Genomic DNA, 23,329 nt, shown 5'->3' on the forward strand with positions numbered 1-23,329 from the left:
CAAAATTAGGTACTCTTGAAATTCAGGATCTTAATATTTTAAATGATATTAAAAACCCAAAGGTATAAATATAAATACAAACACATAAGTTCCCCATCTGATTTGTGTCTGTAGTTCTTTTACACCATTTATTAAAACATCTATCAAATTTTAGAGTAGGCAGCCTACTGCATTTAAACAGCTGCAAAGATGCTTTAATTTTTTTGGCTGCTGGTCATGAACATTTTTAACTTATGTTCTAGGTACCAGAAACAAATACTGAAAAGTTTCGTGTTCTTTGCCCTACACATTTACTCGGGGAGAAAAATCTATACATTTCCTGCTGGCTTGAATTTCTGCTGTGATATCTTGAAGTGCTTAATAATTTCATTAAAGCTTTGCAGAGAAAAAAATATAATAAAAATCTGCCATACAGCTACCAAGACTTTGCACTCTTGCAGCATTGGTCATAGAAGTTTTGTTAACAGCAGATATAAAAAATACTCAAGGCAGTCAAAAGAATATTTTCAGGGAGGAAAAAAGTGAATGAAATGTTGGAGGCAATCATAATTATGTTTTAAAGAGAGATTTTGATTGCTTAACCTGAGTCACCTAGGGCATAATGATTGCAAAATTCATAACTCTTCCCATCTTACAGTAAATGGAAACGTCTTAATAATCTAAAAAATATTGCAGTATCTTTCTCTAGTCTGTGTGAATCAATGATATTTATAACCCTGGAGGTATTAAATTTCTTTTGTATCAAGGAACACCAATAATGTACTATTCCATTATAAAAGAACATCTCAGAAAAGTGAACATTTTCCAAGACCAAGAGAGTAAAGAAAGTTAAAGCCTAGTATCTATGATTCCATGATGCTCTTTTTCAACCAGTTAGAATGATCTAATGTTCTCAGTAGTTTATAGTACAGAATATAAAAAATAAGATAAAAATGTGGACTGGAAGCGAATTAGCAAGACCTGTAACTGAGTTTATTTGACGAATTAGTGGAAAGCTTTACAGTCTAAAATTAAAAAAGCATTTTGACCCAAGCTAAATAAATAGAATGGCTTAAAAAAATTAATGAACAAAAGCCAACATAGGTTTGCAGTGTGATGTGATGGATAAAAGTAATTCTTTGAGAAGCTGAATGGGATTAGGTGGCCCACAGAAAAGGGAAGCAGGGGGCATCTGGTCTCATAACCTCATAGACTTCCCAGGGTGTGATTCTTCTGCTCATGTAAACATACTCATGGTAGCTCAATCAGAGCTAGTGCAAGTATAAATAGTAGTGTAGTCACAGTAGGATGGGCAGCTGCAGTGAAGATAAGGCTGGAGTGTGCCAAGTACAAACCCACCTGGAAACAATGGGCAGCAGCTCAGCCATGTCTCAGCTGCTGCTGCCCATGCTACCCATAGTCCGTGCTTCAGCCTAAGTCCAAATGCCTCCACTGCACTTTTACAGCCCTGCAGCCCAAGCCCTGTGAGCACAAGTCAGCCGACATGGGCCAACTGCGGGTGTTTAATTGAAGTGTAGACCAACCCACTGAGATTACCTGCACACATGCTTTGTGTCGTCTCTGCCTTGGACCTGCCAGGTGTTCATTCCCACGAACCACTCCATAAGGAGTGCACATTAACAAACATTCTTACAATAATTAATTAGGCACAGGGACAGAGGGACCATTCCCACAGCACGTGATTTAACTGTTTATAATTTATTGTTAATATTGTGTATTAATTATACAAAGCATAGCAGATGAGGCTGCACACATACCCCCAGAAGACACAGTATCACAATGCACTTGGTGACCATGATAATGGCATATATGAATGACATTTTAAATTATCCAGTTCCATTGTTGAATATTTTGTATCTTTATGTGCCATGGGTGGGATTTTCAAAAGCATTCAGAGTTGGCCTAACTCTGTTCCTATTCAAGTGAATGGGAGTTTTTCCACTGACTTCAACAGAAGAGAAGTTAGGCCAACAGCTCAGCGTTTCTGAGAATCCCACTTTATGTATATTGTTACAGTTAAATATGTACCTTGCTTCCTGGCCATTAGTGTGAAATTCATTGCTGTGCAGAAGACCATCAAAAGCACAATTTATATCCTGAACATAAAGACTTAAATTATTATTTGTATTACCATTGCACCTAGGAACCCTCATTATGGGCCAGGAGACTCTTTTGTGCTGGGTGCTGTACAAAAACAGAAAAAAAACAGATGGTCCCTGCCCCACAAAGCTTACAATCTACATACAAGGCAAGCGACTACAGATGAGTACAAAGTAACAGTTTTTGTCTGACATCCAGTAGGAAGCCTCTTTGATTCTCCCTGCCTGAGATAACATGCGCAGGTATAAGTTTTAGCAGCCAAACCAAAAACACAGCCTGGAGGAAGTGTTGCTGGTTAATTGGGCACCCACAGCTTGTCTTCAGTAAAGGGGGTATACAAGGAAATATTTAGACAATACGGATCAATTAACGTAGTCCATAGGCCTTATACTGATCCCTTGCAGAGAGCAAGTTTCAATCTAATTGTTTTGGAAGGGGAGTGAAACCTTTTCTTTGTCACAGAGAGGTGTGTGTTGCAAAGAGGGTTTCAGCAGAGTACTGAGATAGACTGCAGGAGTCTGCTGCGAAGGGTAGCTTATTACTTTGGGAGCCTTATAAAGAAGCAAGTCCATCAGCATATACTTTGGCACAGCTAAATAGAGGACGATGCTTCCATCACTGCTATATAAATAAGTCTAAAAGGTGTATCTGGTGATTTACAGCTATAAGGAGATAAGGTCCTTGCCCCACAGTTTTTACAGTCTAACCATTAAAGAAGCACATGAAGCATAGGGGAAGGGATGTAAGAAAACAAGCAAATGAGTGGTGGGGTAAAGAAGGTATCTTGCTAGTTCCTCTGCAGCATCAGGGAATAAGAACTAAAATAAAATTGTGGGTAAAGCCATTATATTATAGGGGAAGATAAAGCATGGCTCTTCAGAAGACAAACACTTAAATCTATATGCACTAGGTATTCATATCGTTTCTTGTTATACTTTTCTACCCTTGGAAATGAGACCTGATTTCTCATCCCTATTTATCAATCTAGGAATGTGCTCTTATGTTTTGAGGCATTAAATAAGATTTACTCCACAGGAACTTCATTCTCACTTACAGAAGGAGGATTTGCCATGCCCAGCGCTTCTGTCATAATGGAAAACCTTCTTCAAGAAATACAGAGCTTAGTGAAAGAGTTACTAGTACAAATGTCTTGATACTTCGTTTTGACAGTCCAGACCATCAAACACAACTAGTCTAGAACTACTTGTAAAAATAAGGAATTAAAGAGTTAGCACCAGCTAGACATGTGAAGAAAGATGCAGGTGCTCCTCTCAGGCTTGTTTAATATATCACTTGTAGGTACGCGTAGTAAACAAAAGGAACACTCTACATTCAGGGTTTTGTTCTGCATCATTGCCAACACCATAGGGTACATATTCACCACAAAGTACTTGTGAATACAATGAACAATCTTACATTTAATAACAGATTTCAGAGTAACAGCCGTGTTAGTCTGTATTCGCAAAAAGAAAAGGAGTACTTGGGGCACCTTAGAGACTAACCAATTTATTTGAGCATAAGCTTTCGTGAGCTACAGCTCACTTCATCGGATCCGATGAAGTGAGCTGTAGCTCACGAAAGCTTATGCTCAAATAAATTGGTTAGTCTTTAAGGTGCCCCAAGTACTCCTTTTCTTTTTACATTTAATACTGGCTCTAATCCTCCATACAGTGCATATATAGAGTCAATGTTGATCAATCGTTTCTTGCATCTTGGAGTGGTAAAGGTCAATCCTGAAGAAATGCTCTTCCCTATGCATACAGCATTGTTCATTATATTTTTCCCTCTTCTCACAAGCATTAAATATTGACCAATATCAGATGCAAGATACAAGAAAAGATGGACAAACAGCTTGATCCTATGTCCCTCATGTACAGAGTTTCCTTCCCATAGAACTAATTTTGACAGCCTCGTGCTTTGCATGTTATAAAAGGATACAATAATGTTTAATTTTATCCAGCTACTTTCATACAAGTGTTATTTTAAAGGGCTTTATATAGCAATGAATGGAGTAGCTAGTATGTTCTTAACAATAGCTGGCACAGCCTCAGACATTGGGGTTATCACCTACATTTGACAAGTTTCATGGGAATCTTTGACTTTCACCTGAACTGTCACCAAAAAATGGTTCACAGGAGAATGAAGTCCTACTGAGGAGTGTATTAAAAAGGGAGACTTTATGATACACATTAATGGAGGTCAGAGACAAGGCTACCCTTCTCATTTATGAAGGAAGAGCACTAGATTGTAACGATGGCATCAGGATGGGGAAACTAATAAAGTCATTCCCATGGTTAGCACATCTGGCCCCATTCAGTAAAATCTTTTTCACTTTAAATATACAGCCTGCACAGGCCTGTACATGTGACTCTGCAGACAGTGTACGACTACTAACATGCATGGCACCATTTGGAGCAGGTAGCTTTTGTGTGAGAGTCACAGACAATAGACATTCCACCCAGGGAAGAAAGATTGATTCATGGTTCATAGCATTCCTTGATTAAAAGGACATCGTTCTTCATAGTAAAAAGAAAACTAAAAGTTACATGGCAGTGATCATAGGTTGTAATTCTGGGATTATACTGAGGAATTCACTAAGTATACTCTAAGACGTCATCTTTCCTGTTTCATTCAAACAGGACTAAGGTTGGACCAAGAATGGTCACACTTGGATAACTTATTTTCAATGGCAGCACTGATGCCTGACCAAAATAGGAAATCCTGGGCTCTATTCTTATGAGTCTCACAACCCAACTGAACACTGTGGATTATGCTCAGCATTCCTGACCTAATGCTCTTGCTCATTCATGAATGAATACCTTTGCTGGCAGGAGTAAAAATATCTTTCCAAACAACAGCCAGTCCCCACATACTCACACAATCAAAAACCTGTTTGCACTAGTATTTGGGAAGACCGAATCTCAGGGAGCATGAACATGGTAATCTAAACGCATTTGCAAAACTCCTTTTTGGAAAGATAAACCAGCTATCCTGGGTACAGACCTGTTTATCCTGGACAGCCTATGAGATATAAAAGAAACCTGAAGCCTTTCCCAAAATTGCATATGTATTGATGTTTGTGGTCCCACACTCAAGAATCCATTACCCCAATTCCTTTCCACATTCAGAAATCTAATCTGAAACTATCCAGGTTAGCAATTAGAAGCATGAAGCCTTCTATTTAGGAAGAGTCAACCAGCTATCAAAATAGCTTAAAAAACACCTGCCTTTCACTGTATGTGTTAAGCATTATAGTAAAAAAAAGCAAAAAAAAAAAAACCCAAACCCCCTTCAGTCCAGAATAACGTAGCTGGCCATGAACAGCTGAATACACTTGATAATTTTTTTTTTAAAAAGTGGGGAGTAAAGAGGGACCTCTTACGGTTATATTTACACTGCGATAAAAGACCCCGGGCAGGAGGAAAGTCCCTAAGCCCAAACATCTACACTGCAATTTTTAGCTCCCCCGCTGTCTGAGCTCCATGAGCCTCAGTTAGCAGACCTGGGCTCTGAGACTCAGTCCTGTGGGTTTTTTAAAATCTCAGTGCTGACATATCCTAAGAGTCCCCTTCTTAATTATTACTCTATCTTCCCCTCCCCGCCCCTGCTGTGTTTTCTTAGATTATGAAATGTCTTCAGTTTTTTGTGGTCAGCTGCGTCACTCTGGATGAAGTGCTCATTTAATTATTTATTTTAACTATAACGCCAAATGCTTACAGTGAAAGCAAGTTTTTTCAGTTATTTTGATAGTTTAGGATATGTCTACACTACAACGAGAGCTCAGGGCTCATATTAAGACTCAAGGCTAACTCCCTTCCCATCTAAACACAAACTGTGCCAGCCCAGGGCTCTGTTCCTAGATCCCAGGAAGCCACAGGGGTGGAAGTTCCCACCTGGACAGTCAGGTTTGGTGTTACTACTTTTGAAGGGGCACTTTAAACACCAGCTTCCTCCCCTCCCCACTAGTTACCCTCCCCACCCCCCACCGCCTCTCCTCCATCCTTCCAGGGTCTCGCTGCCTCCCCTCCCATTGTCCCAACCTCCCTCCTGCGCACCCCAGGCAGGCGTGGTGGAAGCTCCCTAAAGCGGAGGGGCTACCAGTACCCGAACTGTGGCCCCGCACCACCCACACTGTCCCTTCCCTCAAGGACCTGCCCACTTGCTCCTCTATGCCCCCGCATCTCTCACCCTTAAGGTCAGTAAAAAGTGGGAGGATATAGCCTTCACATTTTTAAAAGTGATGGGGCCATGGCCCCCTGTCCTCCCCTGTTCCGGGCTTCCAACACTTACTGGAGGCTGCGAGCGAGGAAGGGACAGGACTCAGCTGGCTTCCCTGTGCCCCCACTGGCAGAGCTGTGCTGCCAGCCTGGCTTCCCTGCTCCGGGGGGCATCTAGTGGGGCTCAGTGGGATCACCAGCTGCAGTGCCTTTCCCAGGCATGTCCCTTCAGCCGCACTCAGCCCAACTCCCACCCTGGCAGAAATGGGGGAGGGAATCCCAGGATGGGGAACCAGGGCAGAAGCTGGAGTCAGTGGTGGAGATAATTATTGGGTGGGAGCATGCCCCTGTTTGTCCCCCCTTGTGCACACCCCTGCTGGGGACCCAGAGTTCAACAATTCTTAACCTGGGGTTACAAATGAGTGTAGACACGTAAGCTCCAGGTTAACAAACACAGGGCCTGCTAACTCAAGTTCTACCAACTCCGGGCTTACATTGCAGCATAGATAGATCCTTACTGTTTTGACAGACCATAGTATCTCTGCCGGTACTTTGAGATCAGTCATGCCTTGCAAGAGTGTACGTGAGATTTCCCTGATGTAGTCTCTCATAAATATACATTTTTCTCTCTAAAGGGATTTAAATTCAGGATGACAGCATGCAGCTTTTTCCCCCACTTAAAAACAAAACAATAAAGTACCTGCTTCCCCAGCATTCTTGCTGGGCATTCAACTTTGTGTTCCAGAAGAAAAGCCCTAATGTTGTCTCTAAACCAAAGTTCTTGTTTACTTTCAAGGCCTAAAATCAACGTTCCTCTTGAGGCTCAATGGGGATTTGGAAGCACATTTTTTTAGATTTGAAGGTATAAAAAAATACATTTTTGGAGACCTCCATGAACTCTGAAAACTTGCCTAATAGGAGACTCAAATTCTATACCTCCAAGCTTTAAGCTTATTAAATAGGGGAAAATGTAAAATGCATGACTGGGATAAAAGAACCACTCTTCTTTGCTGATTAATTCCTAAGTTTTTGATGTCAGTATCTTTGTCCTGAGCAAAATATGTGTGGTAGCAGCTCAGGCCCAGTGGAAGCCAAGCTACATTAAAAAACTATCCAACACAAGTTGGCAAGACTGTCCAGTTCAGCTCAAGAGGTTCCTGACTAAGCTTGCATAGAGGCAGAATCATAGAAATGGAGAGCTGGAAGGAACCTCAGAAGGTCATCTAGTCCACCCCCCGCCCCCCAACCTGAGGTAGGACCAAATATATTCCTGACCCCTTAGGATGGTAAATGACCTAAATTAGGTATTATATCTTTAACAAGGCTGGACACAAACATCCCACAGTGCAGCTCTCTATGCTAACTCAAACTAGTAGAAAGAAAAGGAGTACTTGTGGCACCTTAGAGACTAACAAATTTATTTGAGCATAAGCTTTTGTGAGCTACAGCTCACTTCATCGGATGCATTCAGTAGTAGTATATACATCAAGGACTTTAGTTTCTAGCTTTACCCAAACCAATTAGCTCTTGGCAGCATTATTCACTTCAGAGAACAAAGTATAATACAACATTTTAAAGTACAGTTTAACTAACAATAAGAGTAGTTCCTCAAAGGTAATTACAAACCGATATATTTTGAGTCCCAGCATGTTACCATGCTTCTCTGTACTGCTTTCTAGTGTTCACATTTGATTTCCCACAAGAAAAAAAGAAAAGCGGTACTAAACCCTAGAGCCAGCATCTTATATGACAGCTGCTTCCTCGGCAGATAAGACCCATATATTTTTAAGTGGAAGGGGCAACTTGTGAGACTCATCTAGGTCAGTGTCAAGGAGGGACACTTATAAAACCCCACGGGTAGCTATACTCCATGGAATATTTTGTCTTTTAAAAAACGAATAACAAAATTTCGGGCCATTTCTTTGCATATTCTTTGGTCTTGCACAACATGATGTAGAGGATGGTGTGCAGTGCTCAAGAATGGATGACATTCATATTTGTATATATTCCCCATTTTTGGCCTCCAGCATCAGAAGAAACAATTATTAGCCCTACACAAAGCTTGAATATGTTTATCTATGTTGGGAGAACACATGATGTCTGGTAGAAAAGTTTTATTGGCATCAGTATGAGGTGACCACGCTGCTCAGAAGTGGCAAAGCTCATTTATGCCTAATATCCAAATGAGTTAGGGTGAAACCTTTATACCACACTATGAATATTCTCTGTCTTCCAGTTTTGCAGGAAAAGAGTACATATTTTTGGCTGTTTAAAAAAAATCTAATTTGTTTAAAGATACTCAAGGGCATCAAACATTAGAATAACTCCTTGCAAGTGCAAGAGATGAGGTAAAAGGTGCATGATGAATGGAATTTATAGCTATCACAACTGTAGATGTAATATGTGTGGGCCATCTCAATAAAGCTTGCTGACCAAGCCCACTTTTCAGTGGCGCATCAGAGTGCAACCAGTAAAGTGAAGTCTGCATAAGTCTGCACACACCGAGAAAGAAAACCAGAGGCAGAAGTCAGATTTGCATCTTCAAAAAAAGAAAAAACCTGGGAGGAGGGGGGGATTTGGTCTTGGCCCTTTTAAAAATCTACCTTCTTAAAGAATAGTGGGTTTTATTACTATTTTATTTTTGTAAGGGGCTGAGACTAAGATTGGGGTCTTGCCAGCCTTGTTGCATTCCTTTAAAGCTATTTTGTTAACTTTTTCTATGATATTTCAGTTGTTCTTTCAACCCTACTTCTGAGTGGCGAAGAAATGTATGCATGTTTAAGTTATATATGGAAAACATCAAATCAAACTGATTTTAAGTGCAATGGTAATATTATACATATACAGACATGGGCAGCACGTGAACGAACCACCCATTCTGGGAGGCTAGCCCCCAGACCTGCCCCATTTGCCCGAGACCCTGCCCCTTCTGCTCCCCACCAGAGTCCTGCACTGTGGCCTCCGTATGCGTGGCCCCAGCCAGTGGCCCCAGCCTTGAAGCACCAAGCAGGCAGGCAGCGTGGCCCCAGCCCTGGAGCACCAGGCAGGTAGGTGGCGTGAGCCATGGCCCCACTGCCAGCCCCAACCCGGGCCACACGCATGGCAAGGGGGAGGAAGAGCCACAGAGCGGAAAGCAGGAGGGCGCCTGGGGGCGGAGTGTGGGCAGGGCAATGCCTGGCTGTTTGGGGAGGCTCAGCCTTTGATACTCACCGCCCATGTATATTGATGATAAATAGAAATCCACCAAATACTCTATACCAGTGATACCCAGACCTCAGTAGTTCAGGAGCCAAATTTGCTATCAACATTACCCAACAGATCCATAGCAGGGTGAATTCATTGTTTCATCTCCTATTTTTTAATATCTCACAGCAAAATGACTGATCAAGTATTCTACAGTTGGATAATAACATAGTAAAAGCATCCTGATTGGTTAATAATTAAATCACACAATGTTTTAATATCATGTGGTGCAAAGCACCACAGGAGACACATTAAAGAGGCACTTGCAGCTCCCAAGCCTCAGTCTGAGTATCACTCCTCTTTATGCATCTAGATACATCATATATAGTAGCTATAACTAGGCAAAGATATACAGTTCTAGGGATGTTTGTGTGTGCAAAAAATATGCACTACATAGGTGACAGACAGTGACCCTTCCTCGCTTTAACGTTTTTTCAGGCCAATGCTCATATTTTAAATCTGATACCTTCTAATGATAAAAGTGGCTAGGATAATTTATTTACGACATTCTGGGTTTTTCATTTGTTTTAAGTCAGCTTTAAAGTTGAATTTCTAAGATGCAACAATCCATTCAGCTTCCTAAAGAAAATAAAATCAAGTTTCCAGCTGACCACACAGGCACAGCTAATATTAAGGGAAAAGGTGAATCCTACATGACATGTACTTTTTTCTTTGGGTTGCTGTGAAGCCTGAAGGAGTCAGAAGGACAGACCAAAATCCCTAATAAACCTGTAAACTGAAAAAAAGCAATATCTGCCCATAGAGAGAGAGGGGAAAAAAACAGGGTCTAATCAGACTGACACATCCTAACTAGTGTTTATGTATTTTTCCAAAACCACTGTTCTCTGAATTTCTAAGTAAATTTCAAATTTCTTCACTTAATCAGTTTAGTATTCTGTTCTTGTCCAACTGTCTTGTCAAAAAACATTACCATAGTCTAAAAACTTTAAGTTCACAGGAGCAGTGGGGAAGCTGAAAGAGCATCTATTAAAAAGAACATTTATGATCTTCATTTTAAAACAGATTCTACTTTTATGACTGAGGGTACAGAGCTCTGCGCCCTCAAAATTTACCCCACCTCTCAAGGCTTGGGATATGAAAGCCTGCTGAATAATTCCTCCCTTATCAATTACTAGTGAAGTGTAAAGTAAATCCTTCCACAAAATCACAAGTCTCTCAGTTACTGTTTCTGTCTCAGTGGTGTTGGGTATTACAGGTCATTGCACAGGTTAAGTGAACAACCTCACAAATGCTGAAATAACACAAACCGTGATTGTTCCAATTTCCTCACAGCAGCGCGTTAAAGAAGAGCATAATCAAACCTGCCCTCTCCCAATTATGACCTGCCCCTCCTTTTTATTTACTTTTTGGCATTGTATTGACTCTTTTATACAACCAACTGCCCCACAGCCATACACCCCCTAGTCAAACTGTTTTCTTACGTAGCATTTCCATTCTCTAGTCAAACTGTTTTCTTACATAGCATTTCCATTCTTCTCTAGCATTCATTTCAGAAGACCCCTTATCTCAGAGCTTGTTGAGGTTTACTCTTTTCAGAGGAATGAAAGTCACTTTTCATTTCTGGTAGAAGATATTCTAAAGAAGCTTTCGCTGACGACTGATTTGTCAAGTTCTGACACTCGATATGTTATTTTTTTAACTAATGTAGTTCATTAACCCTGCATAACTGCCAATTAAGAGATTCTCTCGTTGAGAAGCAACATCCTCTCTCTGAAACCCATTTAATTACAAAAAAATGAATAGCTTAAATATAACACCCTCTTCTCCTGTTAGTTCAGCTGTGGTGAATTTTACATACTCTTACTATTTTTGGCCTCTGGTTGCAATGAAAAGGTTGGAAAAAATACCCTAATTTTTAGAGATTTTTCTGTAATGTTACTCTGAATTAGCTAAATCCTGAAGGACTTAGTCACATGGGGACTGTGCCCTTCCAGATCTACAAGCAGTGGGGAACTCCCTGTGCCTTTCTATCTAATTTAGGTACTTCCTTGACCCCCATTATGACAGTATCTGAGCACCTCCCAATTTAATGTATTTATCCTCACAACACCCTTCTAAAGTAGGGAAGTGTTATTATCCCTATTTTACAAATAGAGAATTGAGGCACCGAGAGATTAAGGGTATGTCTACACAGCAGCTGGGACTGTAACTCCCAGCTCAGATAGACGTATATTGGGTCATATTCTCATCTGAGGTAAACTGGCATTGTCACATTGCTCCTATGTATCTTTGCTTCTCTTTCTGTTGAAAACCCTATCAGCAGTAAGGTATGGCATTCATATATATCTCTATAGAAAGAAAAAGGACAAGCATTTAATTGTCATCAAGAGGTGAGTGGAGAAATTAAAACTCGTATTTGGTGTCCTGAACTCTGGGATGAGCTGTGCAAAGATCAATAGTTATCAAAATGCACTCTCTAAATGAAGAAAAGAGAAGTTAATTTAAATGGATTTATTCAAAGGCATTGCCACTCATTACCGTACTCTCTCATTGTACGAGAAGATACGAGGGAGGCATGGTATAAACTGTTCAGCAATTTAACAAACAATATAAAATGGATTTTTCCCCTTTCCCCTTTGCTTAAGGAACAAAAATTACGCTCCCTGTCATTCTTCTGGCTGCTTATTTCCATTACATACTTCCCAACATTCTGCATCTCACCACTGTGCTCTCCTCCTCTGAGACTCTCCTTCCTTGCTGTTCCATCAGTCAGGGGCTAGGGGACACTTAAAGTGATGTCTGGTCAGCATGGTCTTACTTAGAGATAAAGCAAATGAGCTGCTCAACCACGTTTAGTATGCATCCTATCAGAGAGTCCTAAGATAGTTCCTGAACTCGGGTTTCCTACAGAGCAATGCAACACGGAAATCACCAGGTGGCTCTATTATGTAGCAGTCATTAGTGAAAAACCCCAGCCACACAAGGCCTGGCTTTCATGTTTTGTAACGTTGCTTGATTACTTGAATAAAAGATGCCCTACTGTCCCTAGAGACTGCTCACTGTGACTTATACCCTGGTGGGAACAATAGAAATTAATTGAAGACATTGTTAACCTCTGAAGGATGTGAGAAGCCCAGCTGAGGACACACAGAGAAGCAGATGACAGTGAAGACTAATTGTTTAGAAAAAGATTCCCTGAGGTTATTTGAAAATGGACTCTCATTTCAGGAAATTCATATTCATCTTTATTGTCTTCAAGATACTCAGGTTCAGATGAAGGCCAGATTCTGACTTGAACAGAGTTCACACTGGAGTAACTGAGATCAGAACAGACCCTAAACACATGTTTAAGAAGAGTCCCATCTCAAAAACACTGCACCTGTATCTTGCCAGTTAAAAATCTACTGATGAACTGAGGTAATGTGTCCGAGTGGCTAGAGCAGTGGACTGGGACTCAAGAGACCTGGGTTTTAGACCTTGCTCTGCTACTGGCCTGCTGAGTGACCCAGGGCAAGTCACTTCAATGCTCTGTGCCTCAGTTTCCCCATCAATAAAATTAAGATACAACGAAAGTGACCTCCTTTGTAACATGCTTTCAGCTTTACAGATGAAAAGTGCTATATAAAAAAATCTAAGTATCATTACCACTATTATTAAAGCAGTTTTATTTTTAATTTTACTCTGTTAATTAGGTTTTAAACTTTTCACTCATTGCTACTGCAGAAGACAGGAGTTCTCATTGTGAAATGTCAGTCACGTAACTGTTCAAAGCTGCCCAGGAGATTCTCACCTGCGTTTTAAAAATTATTTCTCTCAACCCTTACCACCAGCCACATAAAGGGCCCAGCTTTCACACAAATCAGCTATTTTGTGGATCCAACCTGTGTCTGCAATATTTGCAGTCATAACTGAATTGCAGGCACATATCTGAGTGTATGTAGGTCTAACTACCTGCCTGTGAATGCAAATCAGGTAGCTAGAATCAAAAGTAATCAGATTTGCATTCAAAGGTTGTTTTGGGGTTGCAGAAAACACAGGCATAAATTTTTCAGGTACAAAAAATGTGTAGATACAAAACTACCTCAGCCATAGGACATGATCAGAAACTGAGTTATGCACATGCTTAACTTTATGCACTGCGAGTACTTCCACTGAGATCATGGCACTAGTGCAGTGAGTAAAGTTAAGCATGTGCATAAATCTTTGCAGGATTGGGGTCTGTGATATTGATATTATTGTTTTAGCGGGAAAGTACCTTACAGTTATTGCCTTCTGACAGAGTGAAGAACGCACAACTGCATAGCGTCTTATACTAGGAAGGGGACAATTGTCACGCTTGTAACTCAAGGAGTTCTCTCAGGGGGAGAGTCTATGTATACTTACATATTAAAACTTTTTAAAGACCACCATAATACTCAAGGATAATAAACTACTGTTGGATATTTTTAAAATATATTGCACCCCAATGGCATGTACTAACAAGGTAAGCCCATTTTCTACCAATCGGTAGGCATGGTTATTTAATGGAAAAGCCACTGTATTTATTCTAAATATAAAAGAATTCTCTAAGGACCAGAGAGTCAAAGATCTACCTTGGTTCTGAGTGAGTTTGTGCACATCACAAAGCCACCACACAGTTCTAAGAAGAAATTTTCAGCAATGGAATACCAGGAAGACTATAATTCTCAAGGGAGGTGCTTTTCCCAAGCTACATGGGCAAAATTATAACTGTAGCCAAACTGATTAGTCTAATATTATACATATACACTTAACAAATGCATCCAATATTTAACAAGAAAAACTATCATGTAGTTACGATTCCCACCTTCTTTATGTTAAGAGATGATTACCAGAGCTAAAAATGAAAAAAAAAACTGTTCCACTGAAAGATAGGAAACCAGTTGAGTTACTCTGGATTTACACTGGTATAACGGAGATCAGAATCTGGTCCTAGCTTTATAAAGATAAATAACTAATTTTCTCTGATATTAAAGTGACATATAAATTGCTTAGTGTATTATAATATCCTCAATTAGATTTTTAGCTGAGAGGACTATATTTTTCAATTTCCTTTTGGCATTAAGTGGTTTATTATAAGATGACGTGGTTAGTTCTCTGAAAACTTCATTTTCTCATTTTGATTTGCTTTCTTAATAAAATCTTTTTTACAGAGATGTCTTCATGTGACCTATTAGAAAAGTTTCATTTCAAAAAAATTTTGAAATGAAAGATCAAGAGCTTTATTTTCAGAGTCCAGTCTCCACTCGGGCATAGGCAATTTTATAAATGTACACATGCATGTATATTCGCTCCCACGTGGAGATAACAGAACTTGCACACAATAAATGCAAGTGTTAATGCAACAAAGTGCAGGCACAATTGTGCAAGTGAGGAAAACAAAACAACGGATAGTAAGCTTTAAATAGTTTAACATCTATGCAATGTTGAATTTGTTCGCACCATGACATTTGTGCAGGTATTAAACAATTAAAAGTTCACACAGCATTAGCCATTTTTACTATGTGTATGCACGTGTTTTGCTCCTGAAATCTGTGTGTGAAAGAATGCGTGTTCAGTGGAGAGCGGTCTGTCAATGGATAGAGGACATTCTCATGCTCCTGAACCTCTCTGCAGTGTTTGATGCTGTTGGTCATGAGACACTGATGTCTCGGCTGGGAGAGATGGCAGAAGTCCACAGTAATGTACTAAAATGGTCTGATTCCTTCCTGGAGTGATGCACCCAAAGAGTAGTGATAGGAAACTGCACCGCCAGGAGTAAGCCTCTCATCTGTGGAGTTTAGGGTGGCCAGGTGCCCGGTTTTCAACAGGAAAGTCTAGTCGAAAAGGGGACCCAACAGTGTCTGGTCAGATCTGCTGACCCGACTCAAAAGTCTGGTTACTGCGGATGGGGGAAGCTGGGTCATAACCCGCCCTAGCCCCTACTCAGTTGGGACCGCCTCTTACCTGCGTCAGGCATCTGCAGCTCCCAGCCCCAGCTCCACAGGCGAGTCTAGAGTGACCAGATCACAAGAAATAAAATATCAGGACACATGGGGGCGGGGCATGGGCGGTGGGTGGACCCCCCTTTCAGGGAGGCTAGTCCCGTGGTCCAGCCCCTGCCGCACCAGGCCCTGCTGCCAAAGGAACCCCGGGCCGGCCCCAGCTCCAGACTCCACTGCAAGGAGGGGGCTCAGGGCTGGGGGTTGGGGCGTGGGAGAGGGTTCAGGGTCCTGGCTCCAGGAGGGAGTTTGGGTGTGGGAGGGGCTCAGGGCTGGGGGTTGGGTTATGGAAGGGGGTGCTGGATCCGGGAGCAAGGAGGGCTGGGGCAGGAGGTTGGGGCATAGGAGGGGGTTTGGGGTGCAGGCTCTGGGAGGAAGTTTGGGTGCAGGAGGGGGCTCTGGGCTGAGGCAGGGGTATGGGTTGGGGCGGCTCCCCGGAAGCAGCAGCATCTTTCTCTGGGTCCTAAGCGGCGCTCGTGGCAGGGGCAGCGTGTTGGTATGTGGGGTAAAGAGTTAAATATCGTGACAGTCCCGATTTTATTGGGATGTCTGGTCATCCATGGTGAGTCCTTCCCGACGGGGGGTGGGGGTGCGGGAAGAGAGGGAAGAGCAGCAAGTGATTGGAGGAGGACGGAAGAGGAGCAAACAGGGGCAGGCCTTGGGGGGAAGAGACAGGGCCAGGGTGGAGAAGCGGAGGTTTTGGCACTTCTGCTGGAGCGTCCGGTTCTAAAATATTACAAAGTTGGCAACCCTAGGGAGTTCCACAACCAAGGCCTGGGGCCAGAACACCTAAAAGAACATTAAAGCCCCAGGACGAAGACTGTGGTCAACAACTTCGCACCTCTGGCATAACGGAATGCTCAACAATAAGAGTATTGGTCCAATACTTATTAATTTCCTCTGCTATGCCTTCAGGTATTTTGCATGTTCAGGGAGTCTAAATATATGCAAGTATCTGATTCACAAACACACTGAAATACTTGAACATGCAAAGTAAATGTGCTCCATTGCATGGAAGTCTGTGGAACAGCAGCCATGTGGGCCAACACAATGGGGACTGAACTGGGGACCTGCAGAGCTAAAACATCTTGAGCTAAATCTCTCTAGGTACTGTGTAACAGATTAATATTCTCTATGGACTGGGGACAGAGAAGTACCTGTAATGTACACTGACCAGTGGGATGCACCTATGCTTCAGCCATTTTGAATATATGTCTTTAAGGAGGGTCATTTCCAATTGTTGTTGAAAGTAGGATTTTCAAAACTGCTTGGTGACCGTGCAACTTTGCATCCACTGAAATCAATAGGATTTCACCATTAACTTCAATAGGAACTGAATTAGGCCAACGCCAAACAATTTTGAAAATCCCACCATTTATTCATTTTGATTACGTTGTACAGTGTCCTGAACACCATGGCAGGAAGCGTGGGGTAGGGAACAACTTCACAGAAGATTTTCAAAAGGGGCTGGAAAGCCATCTGTCTTGGATTGTTTAGACACAACAAATCCTGCATCTTGGCAGGGGGTTACACTAGATGACCCTTGCGGTCCCTTCTAACCCTATGATTCTAAATAAATTATATACCCTGTGCTTACAATGGGGCTTGGCTTTGCTCCCATAACAGAACATCACAGTGTAATAAACACAATAAATTGTTTCAAAAATTGTTCTTTAGAGGAAAAAAAAGTGGTTTACTGTATTAGAGAGAAAGCTGGAAATTAGGGTACACCAACTATGATTAACAGTGCGATCTTTATTTAAAGAGTTGGTCATGTGCATGTTCTGTTAATGTAATGGGGAAAAATAAGGGAAGCAGAAAATGGTCCTTGTCAAAGAACTTGGAAAATGAGAGCGTTCTAGAACATGATTATTAAGAGTTTTAATTGTTTCATCTCCTCTCAGCCTGATGGCAACCACCTGTAGCAATCTAAAGTGACCTCTGTTAAATCCGTCCTTTCTCCTGCACAGACCTTGTGTCTGCTCCTGAGTTTGAAACCTTCTGAGGAGCTTACTACTTTTGCAGCAGATCCTAGCCAGGCTAGCATTAGGCTGAACTCATTGTTACGTTGTTTTAAGCTTGGCATATTATTCTGTGGAACCAGTAGAAGACTGCAGCATAGCAGTCGAGCAGACTGCGTAGACCCCTAACTTTGTACAGTTTTCCTCATAGTAGGACTAGCTAGAAAACAATAATTACTGTTTTACAAATCAGGGACTTGAACCTGTGTCTCCCATCACCCAATCCAAAGCCCAAACCATCAGGTTTTCGGCTATTCTGGGTTGGTAAATCGCTCTCTCTTCTCCCCACACTCCATTTTCAGATCATTTTTATCACTCATACTATGGAGTAAGAAATTAATTTCAGCCACTGAAATACTCTTATACAAGCTACCCCCATACTGCAATCTTCTTCTTATAGCTTTTTGATCCTAGAGTTCACTCTCTAACAGGAAAATTCTCCCAGAATAAATGTAAAAATGTAGAAATGAAAATATTTTGTTGGCATTGGAAATATGGTACATTCTGTTAACAAAGGGGTGAGCTCAGGGGGTGGGGGGGAGGGAGCTTTAAAACTTTATCTTTGATTAAATCAAATAAATTGCTTTGTCCCTTTTAAAATACGAACAGACTTTCCAGAGAACATAATGGATGTTTGTATCCACACAAACTATGCAAGTATAAATGTAAATAAAATAAATTTATACACACTAGAGGAGATTAGAAAGGACAAAAAGGCATGTATGATGAACCAGATCTAGCTGGACAATAACCACAAGTAACTCCATGCTGTCTTTGTGTTTAGTTCTTTTGAATTGTTGTTATTTTGTGTGCTCTGCTCATAAAACATAGTCACGGGAAATATATACCACATTTCTGCTGCGGAAGAGCACCCAGCATTGCTTACTGAAACATCTTAGGGAAACAATAAAAAAAACCCTATTTAAATTATGCAACAGAAAAATAAAATGCATTGGATTGGAGTCAGCCACAGCACTTTATGGGTTTGGAAGATTTAAAAGTAAACTTTTGTTTAGTCTGTGGCTTAACAGCAATGAGTTAAATGCACACATAGCCAAAAATAATCCTAACAAAAATTTCCCCAAAGCAATCCATTTTAAGAACCATTACTTTAACTTAAACCACAAAACTCATTCGTTTACCCAGGGGAATCAGCCATGTTGGCATTGACAAAGGATGCCAAAGCCACTTAAACTGCTTTGACAGCAAAATCATGGTTCCCTGGAAAGCGTTCAAGAATACACAGAAAAAAGTAAAAAGAAAGAAAAAAAAATCAAGTTAATTCAGAGTTATCGTTTTTCAGAGGAGGAGAGGCAGAAATTTAAAGAAGTGGGTGAAGGAAGGAATAGGGTTGCCAACCCTCCAGGACTGGCCTGGAGTCTCCTGGAACTGGCATCAATCTCCCAGTGGCTATTTAAAGAAATCTGAGAGACTTTAATAGGGTATTTAAAGAAAATGGCATTACATCATGTTGGAAAAAAAGATCTCCCAAAATAGCTTCAGTCAGAGTAGGCAACCCTAGAAAGGAAGCAAAGGCCAATATTAGGAAAGCAGTTGTGTGTATCGTGGAATAAGATACATTCCTCATTCTTTTTCAGTTGTAGAAATGATACAATCTCTCCCACAGATAACCAGTCTTTAGACACTAAATATCACTAGGCCTCAGTTCATCAAAATACTTAAGCATGTGCTTAAATCCATCCCCACTGAGCAAAGCATATAAGTATTTGGCTAAGTGCCATTAAAGTCAATGGGACTTAAGAACATGCTTCTTGCTGAATAGGAATGGTTTGCCACATTAGGGCCTTGAGAAGCAAGCTAATGAAGTCTGCTTGTCATCTTTCATTTCTGTCATTCTCCCTCGGTATGTGCCTGGTCTGGAAGGTGCTGACAGCTTCCCGGGATATGCCAAAAGTTCTTGGTTCCCATGAAAATCAATGGGAGAAGAAGGTGCCCAGTGCCCTGCAAGGGTCATGTGTTGTCTGGTTGTCTGCACCAAAGTGCATCAGAATAGGATTTTCAGGATTCCTTTATTGTTTCAGCCATATCGCCGTGTCTCATAAGTTGTAACCTATTATCTCTCTTGTCCCAGGATGCCAATGAAAATGAGATGCTCAGTCTCAGAGAGGAGAAAATAAAGGAGAAGCAAATGTGTTTACATCTAAAGCCCCTTGTATCAGGCACAATAGGCACAAAAGGCCATTTCAGGGCACCCATACAGTCTTGGTGCTCCTGTGAATGAGAGTAATTGATGGGGAAATGCTAAAGCCCAACAAAAAGGGAAGGATGTTGATTTTATACCCAATGCAGTTAGCACACATTCAAGACTGGGGGTGGGGAAGTTTGTTATTTCATTACCACTTAGCACTATGATATATATCTCTCAATGGGAAAAATACTTTTTTAAAAAAAGAAAGAGCAATTCAATACACCATGGAATATTTTGAAGGCTGTAAAAGAACCTTGTTCTCCTGAGTTGATGCAGTGGAATTAGATAGGCAGAACTTGGGGTATATCAGAAAGGTTTTCAGGAGATGATAAATAAATAAATAAAATCAGCCACCTGAACTGCCAAGAGATACCACAGCCACTCTTTGCTATAAATCAAATGAATTTGAGTCTTCAAATATTTTTATTTTAATAACTTTTCCAGCAGTGTCTTCTTTTGAAATTAATATATCTGCTCTAGTCATTTCAGTTTTCCTTGTAAAATAATGACAGCTAATAGGAAAGCACTGTCATGTATTCTGACTAAAGGTAATGTATATGACAGCTGTGTGATCATTAGAAGAAAGGTATTTCCAAAAGACAAAAAGAATAATTAAAATGAGCCTGCAGACCTAGCCTTGGATTTAAATGTTTAAATGTTTTAATTTGAAAGAACAATGGCTGCTTGATGCAACTTCACAACCAGTACTGACAGCCTGCCATTTATTAATCACTGTTAAATAACAGTAGTTCGGGTTTCAACACTAAAGAGTAGATTATGTCTGAGGATCTTTAAAATAGCAGTGAAGTTTCAAAGCTGATGTATCAAATGAATGGAGTTTTCAAGGGAACCTTTTGAAATATTGACTCTAGAGACAAAGCATCTTTGGAAATGCAACTAATATGACAAGTGTGGCAAGTGCGTATCATATTTTTTTGTTTAATTCTCTTGTCTGAAGTGTGGCCTTTCATGTGTCTCTGAGTAATTAGCAGGCTCTAGGTGTGTCTCTGAAAATAACCAGTGGACTGCAATGATGAATGCCTCCTCATCAGTTGACCTAATTAACCAAAGTAAATTTTCAGCGATTTAATAAATTTCCCAGTCAGCAATCACAGTGTAATTCTTCTTTCTCTCAGAAGCAGTATGTATAGTTATTTAAGGGAACACTGATGAATCAGTTGGTACACTATATTTATAAATTTCTGGCAAAATGAAGATAGCAAGGCACACGGTTAGATTATCACAGTGTACTCAGGGTTTAAGCCAATGTCTGACTTTTAGGGGTTAGAATGACACTGCATGGGGAATGGATTGTGTGCGGGTTCTGGGCCCTTCCTCTGAAGCATTCGGTGGTGGCCACTGTCAGGGGCTGAAGACTGGACTAGAGGGATCATGGGTCTGGCAATTCCAACATACCTTTTCTCAGTGCATTTAGAAAATATTGCTTATTGGCTATTCTCTTTGGAATAAAATCAGTTTTAAAATCAATAAAAAAATTCAGTTGATTTTGAATAAAAATTGGAGGGTTGAAGGACAAAATGCAGAAAGAGTCCTTCCACTTTAGGGCCCAATCCGGAATCCTTCCTCTTCTGAATAGTTTCATAGGCATCAATAGGCCCAAATGAGCAAAAATTGTCTCTAATTCTAAAAACTGAGGCACCAGTTTGAAGTCCACTTTTGAAAATCAGAGCCAGCCTGACTATTCAGGTGATTATAACCTACAATGGATGTCAAAGGACCAAATTTTTAGCTGTGAGTGCCCAACTGAGGAATCATACCTGTAACTACCCAACTCACATGTGCAAGGGTGGGCCTTCAGTGTGCACAAGACACAAAATGACACATCCAGGAGCTTACTTTACATCTGCTGAAATGTTGGATCTAATATCTACATATGGTTGCAACCATAATACTAGATCATAGGAGAGGTCTGAGCTTGCAAAGTACTGAATTGTCTCTCTTCTTAATTACGTAGCATTTTTCAATAGAAAACATGTATCTTCAATGTGATGTTTTCACAGGAAAACTTGTGCCAGAATATATATATATTCTCAGGCAGAAATGTAGGGATTAAATGAGTCCATTCCACTTACTTTATGGCATGTAAACTATTATTCATCATCTGGTGAGCAGTGGCAGAGAACTTGGCTCTAGAGCTGGGCAAAAAAAAAACCAAAAGTGACCGAAAGTTTCTTCATTGAAAAATTTGACCTAGTTTCACAAATATTTTTGATGAAAGTGTTAAAAACCAAAAATAACCTCTGTTCTCTATCTGAGACTTTTCTCTAAGAATGATTTTTGTGTTGTTTTAATCTCCATTTTTGGGGGGGAAGGGAAGACAGAAATAACTTATCAAACAGCTCCACCGGACAACACAGAGGAAACAAGACCCCAGTCCCAAGACAACAGAGCAGATAAGGACGACAATACACACAGCAGCCATTCCTCTAAAGGCCTCTTCCCTTACTCCAGTATAAATCACCATCTTTATATTTAAACTACTGGCTCCAAAGCCACAAAGAGATGTGCACCTGTTTCAGAGGAGAGGAAGATGACGTTATTTCTATCTGATTGTTCTGTCACAGGCTGGCTAACCCCTTAAGGCAAGTTGGGCCCAGCCTTGTCTGTGACCTAGCACCGCAGTGATAATCAAGGTACGTCTACACAGTGAATGGCAGTGAGTCTCAAACTGAGTCTCTCCTGGGCCGACTGGGACTACGGTGCTAAAAAGAGCTCTGCAGACATTGCAGCTCAGGCTCTCAAGCTGCGCTATGCCGCCCCCACCCCCGCAGCTTCTGCACCTGAGGTACATCATCTACACACTATTATTTGCACAGTAGCCTGAGCACCACAAGCATAAGTCTGTCGACCCAGGCTCTGAGACTTGGTGCCACAGACTGCTGCTCCCCATGTAGAGGTGCCCTTAGTGACCCCAGCTGAAGGTTAGGGAGGTTTAATTACAGTAACTAACCCCAGCTCTGGGGAGGAATCAGGAAGGGCTATATAAACAAAAGTCAGAACTTGGAAGAATGGTTTCAGAGGAGCAGCCGTGTCAGTCTGTATTCGCAAAAAGAACAGGAGGACTTGTGGCACCTTAGAGACTAACCACTTTATTTGAGCATAAGCTTTCGTGAGCTACAGCTCACGCCACAGGGGAGAGCTGCTGGGGACAGCCAGAACCAGCTGGAGAGTTGGCTGAGCTCCTGAGACAGGTAGTGTGGTAAGCCCTCAAAGAACAGCCTGACAGTTTAGAGACTACAGTCCCAGGAAGAGAGTCTTGGGAAACTCCAGGGAAAAGAGCTGGGGGAGTAGCGGAGAGACTGAGGTTCTATGTTTGGCTGTGAAAAAGTGACCTCAGGAAGAAAGAATGGTGTCTGCCTGGGGGGAGCCATGGAAAGACTGTTTGTCCTGTGGGAGGCTCGGAATAGAAAGATGGGTTGAAAGGGCAAAGCATTCAGATCACAGAAGACCAAGAGACACAGGCCATCACAGGGCTGAGGAAGTGGTCAGAAGGTGGCACAAGAGGTGAAGTTCCGTCTAACACCACAACTTGAAACCAGGGGCACTATGGCAGTAAGA

General features: G+C 41.2%; 1 protein-coding gene across 6 annotated transcripts in view; it reads right to left on the reverse strand.

Moving 5' to 3' along the window:
• The window catches only part of CDH4 (cadherin 4), a 671,722-nt gene that overhangs the window by 497,206 nt on the left and 151,187 nt on the right, over positions 1–23,329 (reverse strand). For 2 of the 6 annotated variants that reach the window (XM_075118733.1, XM_075118730.1), the window contains exon 3: positions 15,486–15,531. The exons of the other annotated variants lie outside the window; for them this stretch is intronic. In XM_075118733.1, coding sequence (XP_074974834.1) covers positions 15,486–15,531 — 46 coding nt within the window. The remainder of the gene's footprint in view (positions 1–15,485; positions 15,532–23,329) is intronic. 6 annotated transcript variants of the gene reach the window in all.

Source organism: Caretta caretta, chromosome 13 (genome assembly GCF_965140235.1).
Source record: "Caretta caretta isolate rCarCar2 chromosome 13, rCarCar1.hap1, whole genome shotgun sequence".
Classification (NCBI taxonomy): Eukaryota; Metazoa; Chordata; order Testudines; family Cheloniidae; genus Caretta; species Caretta caretta.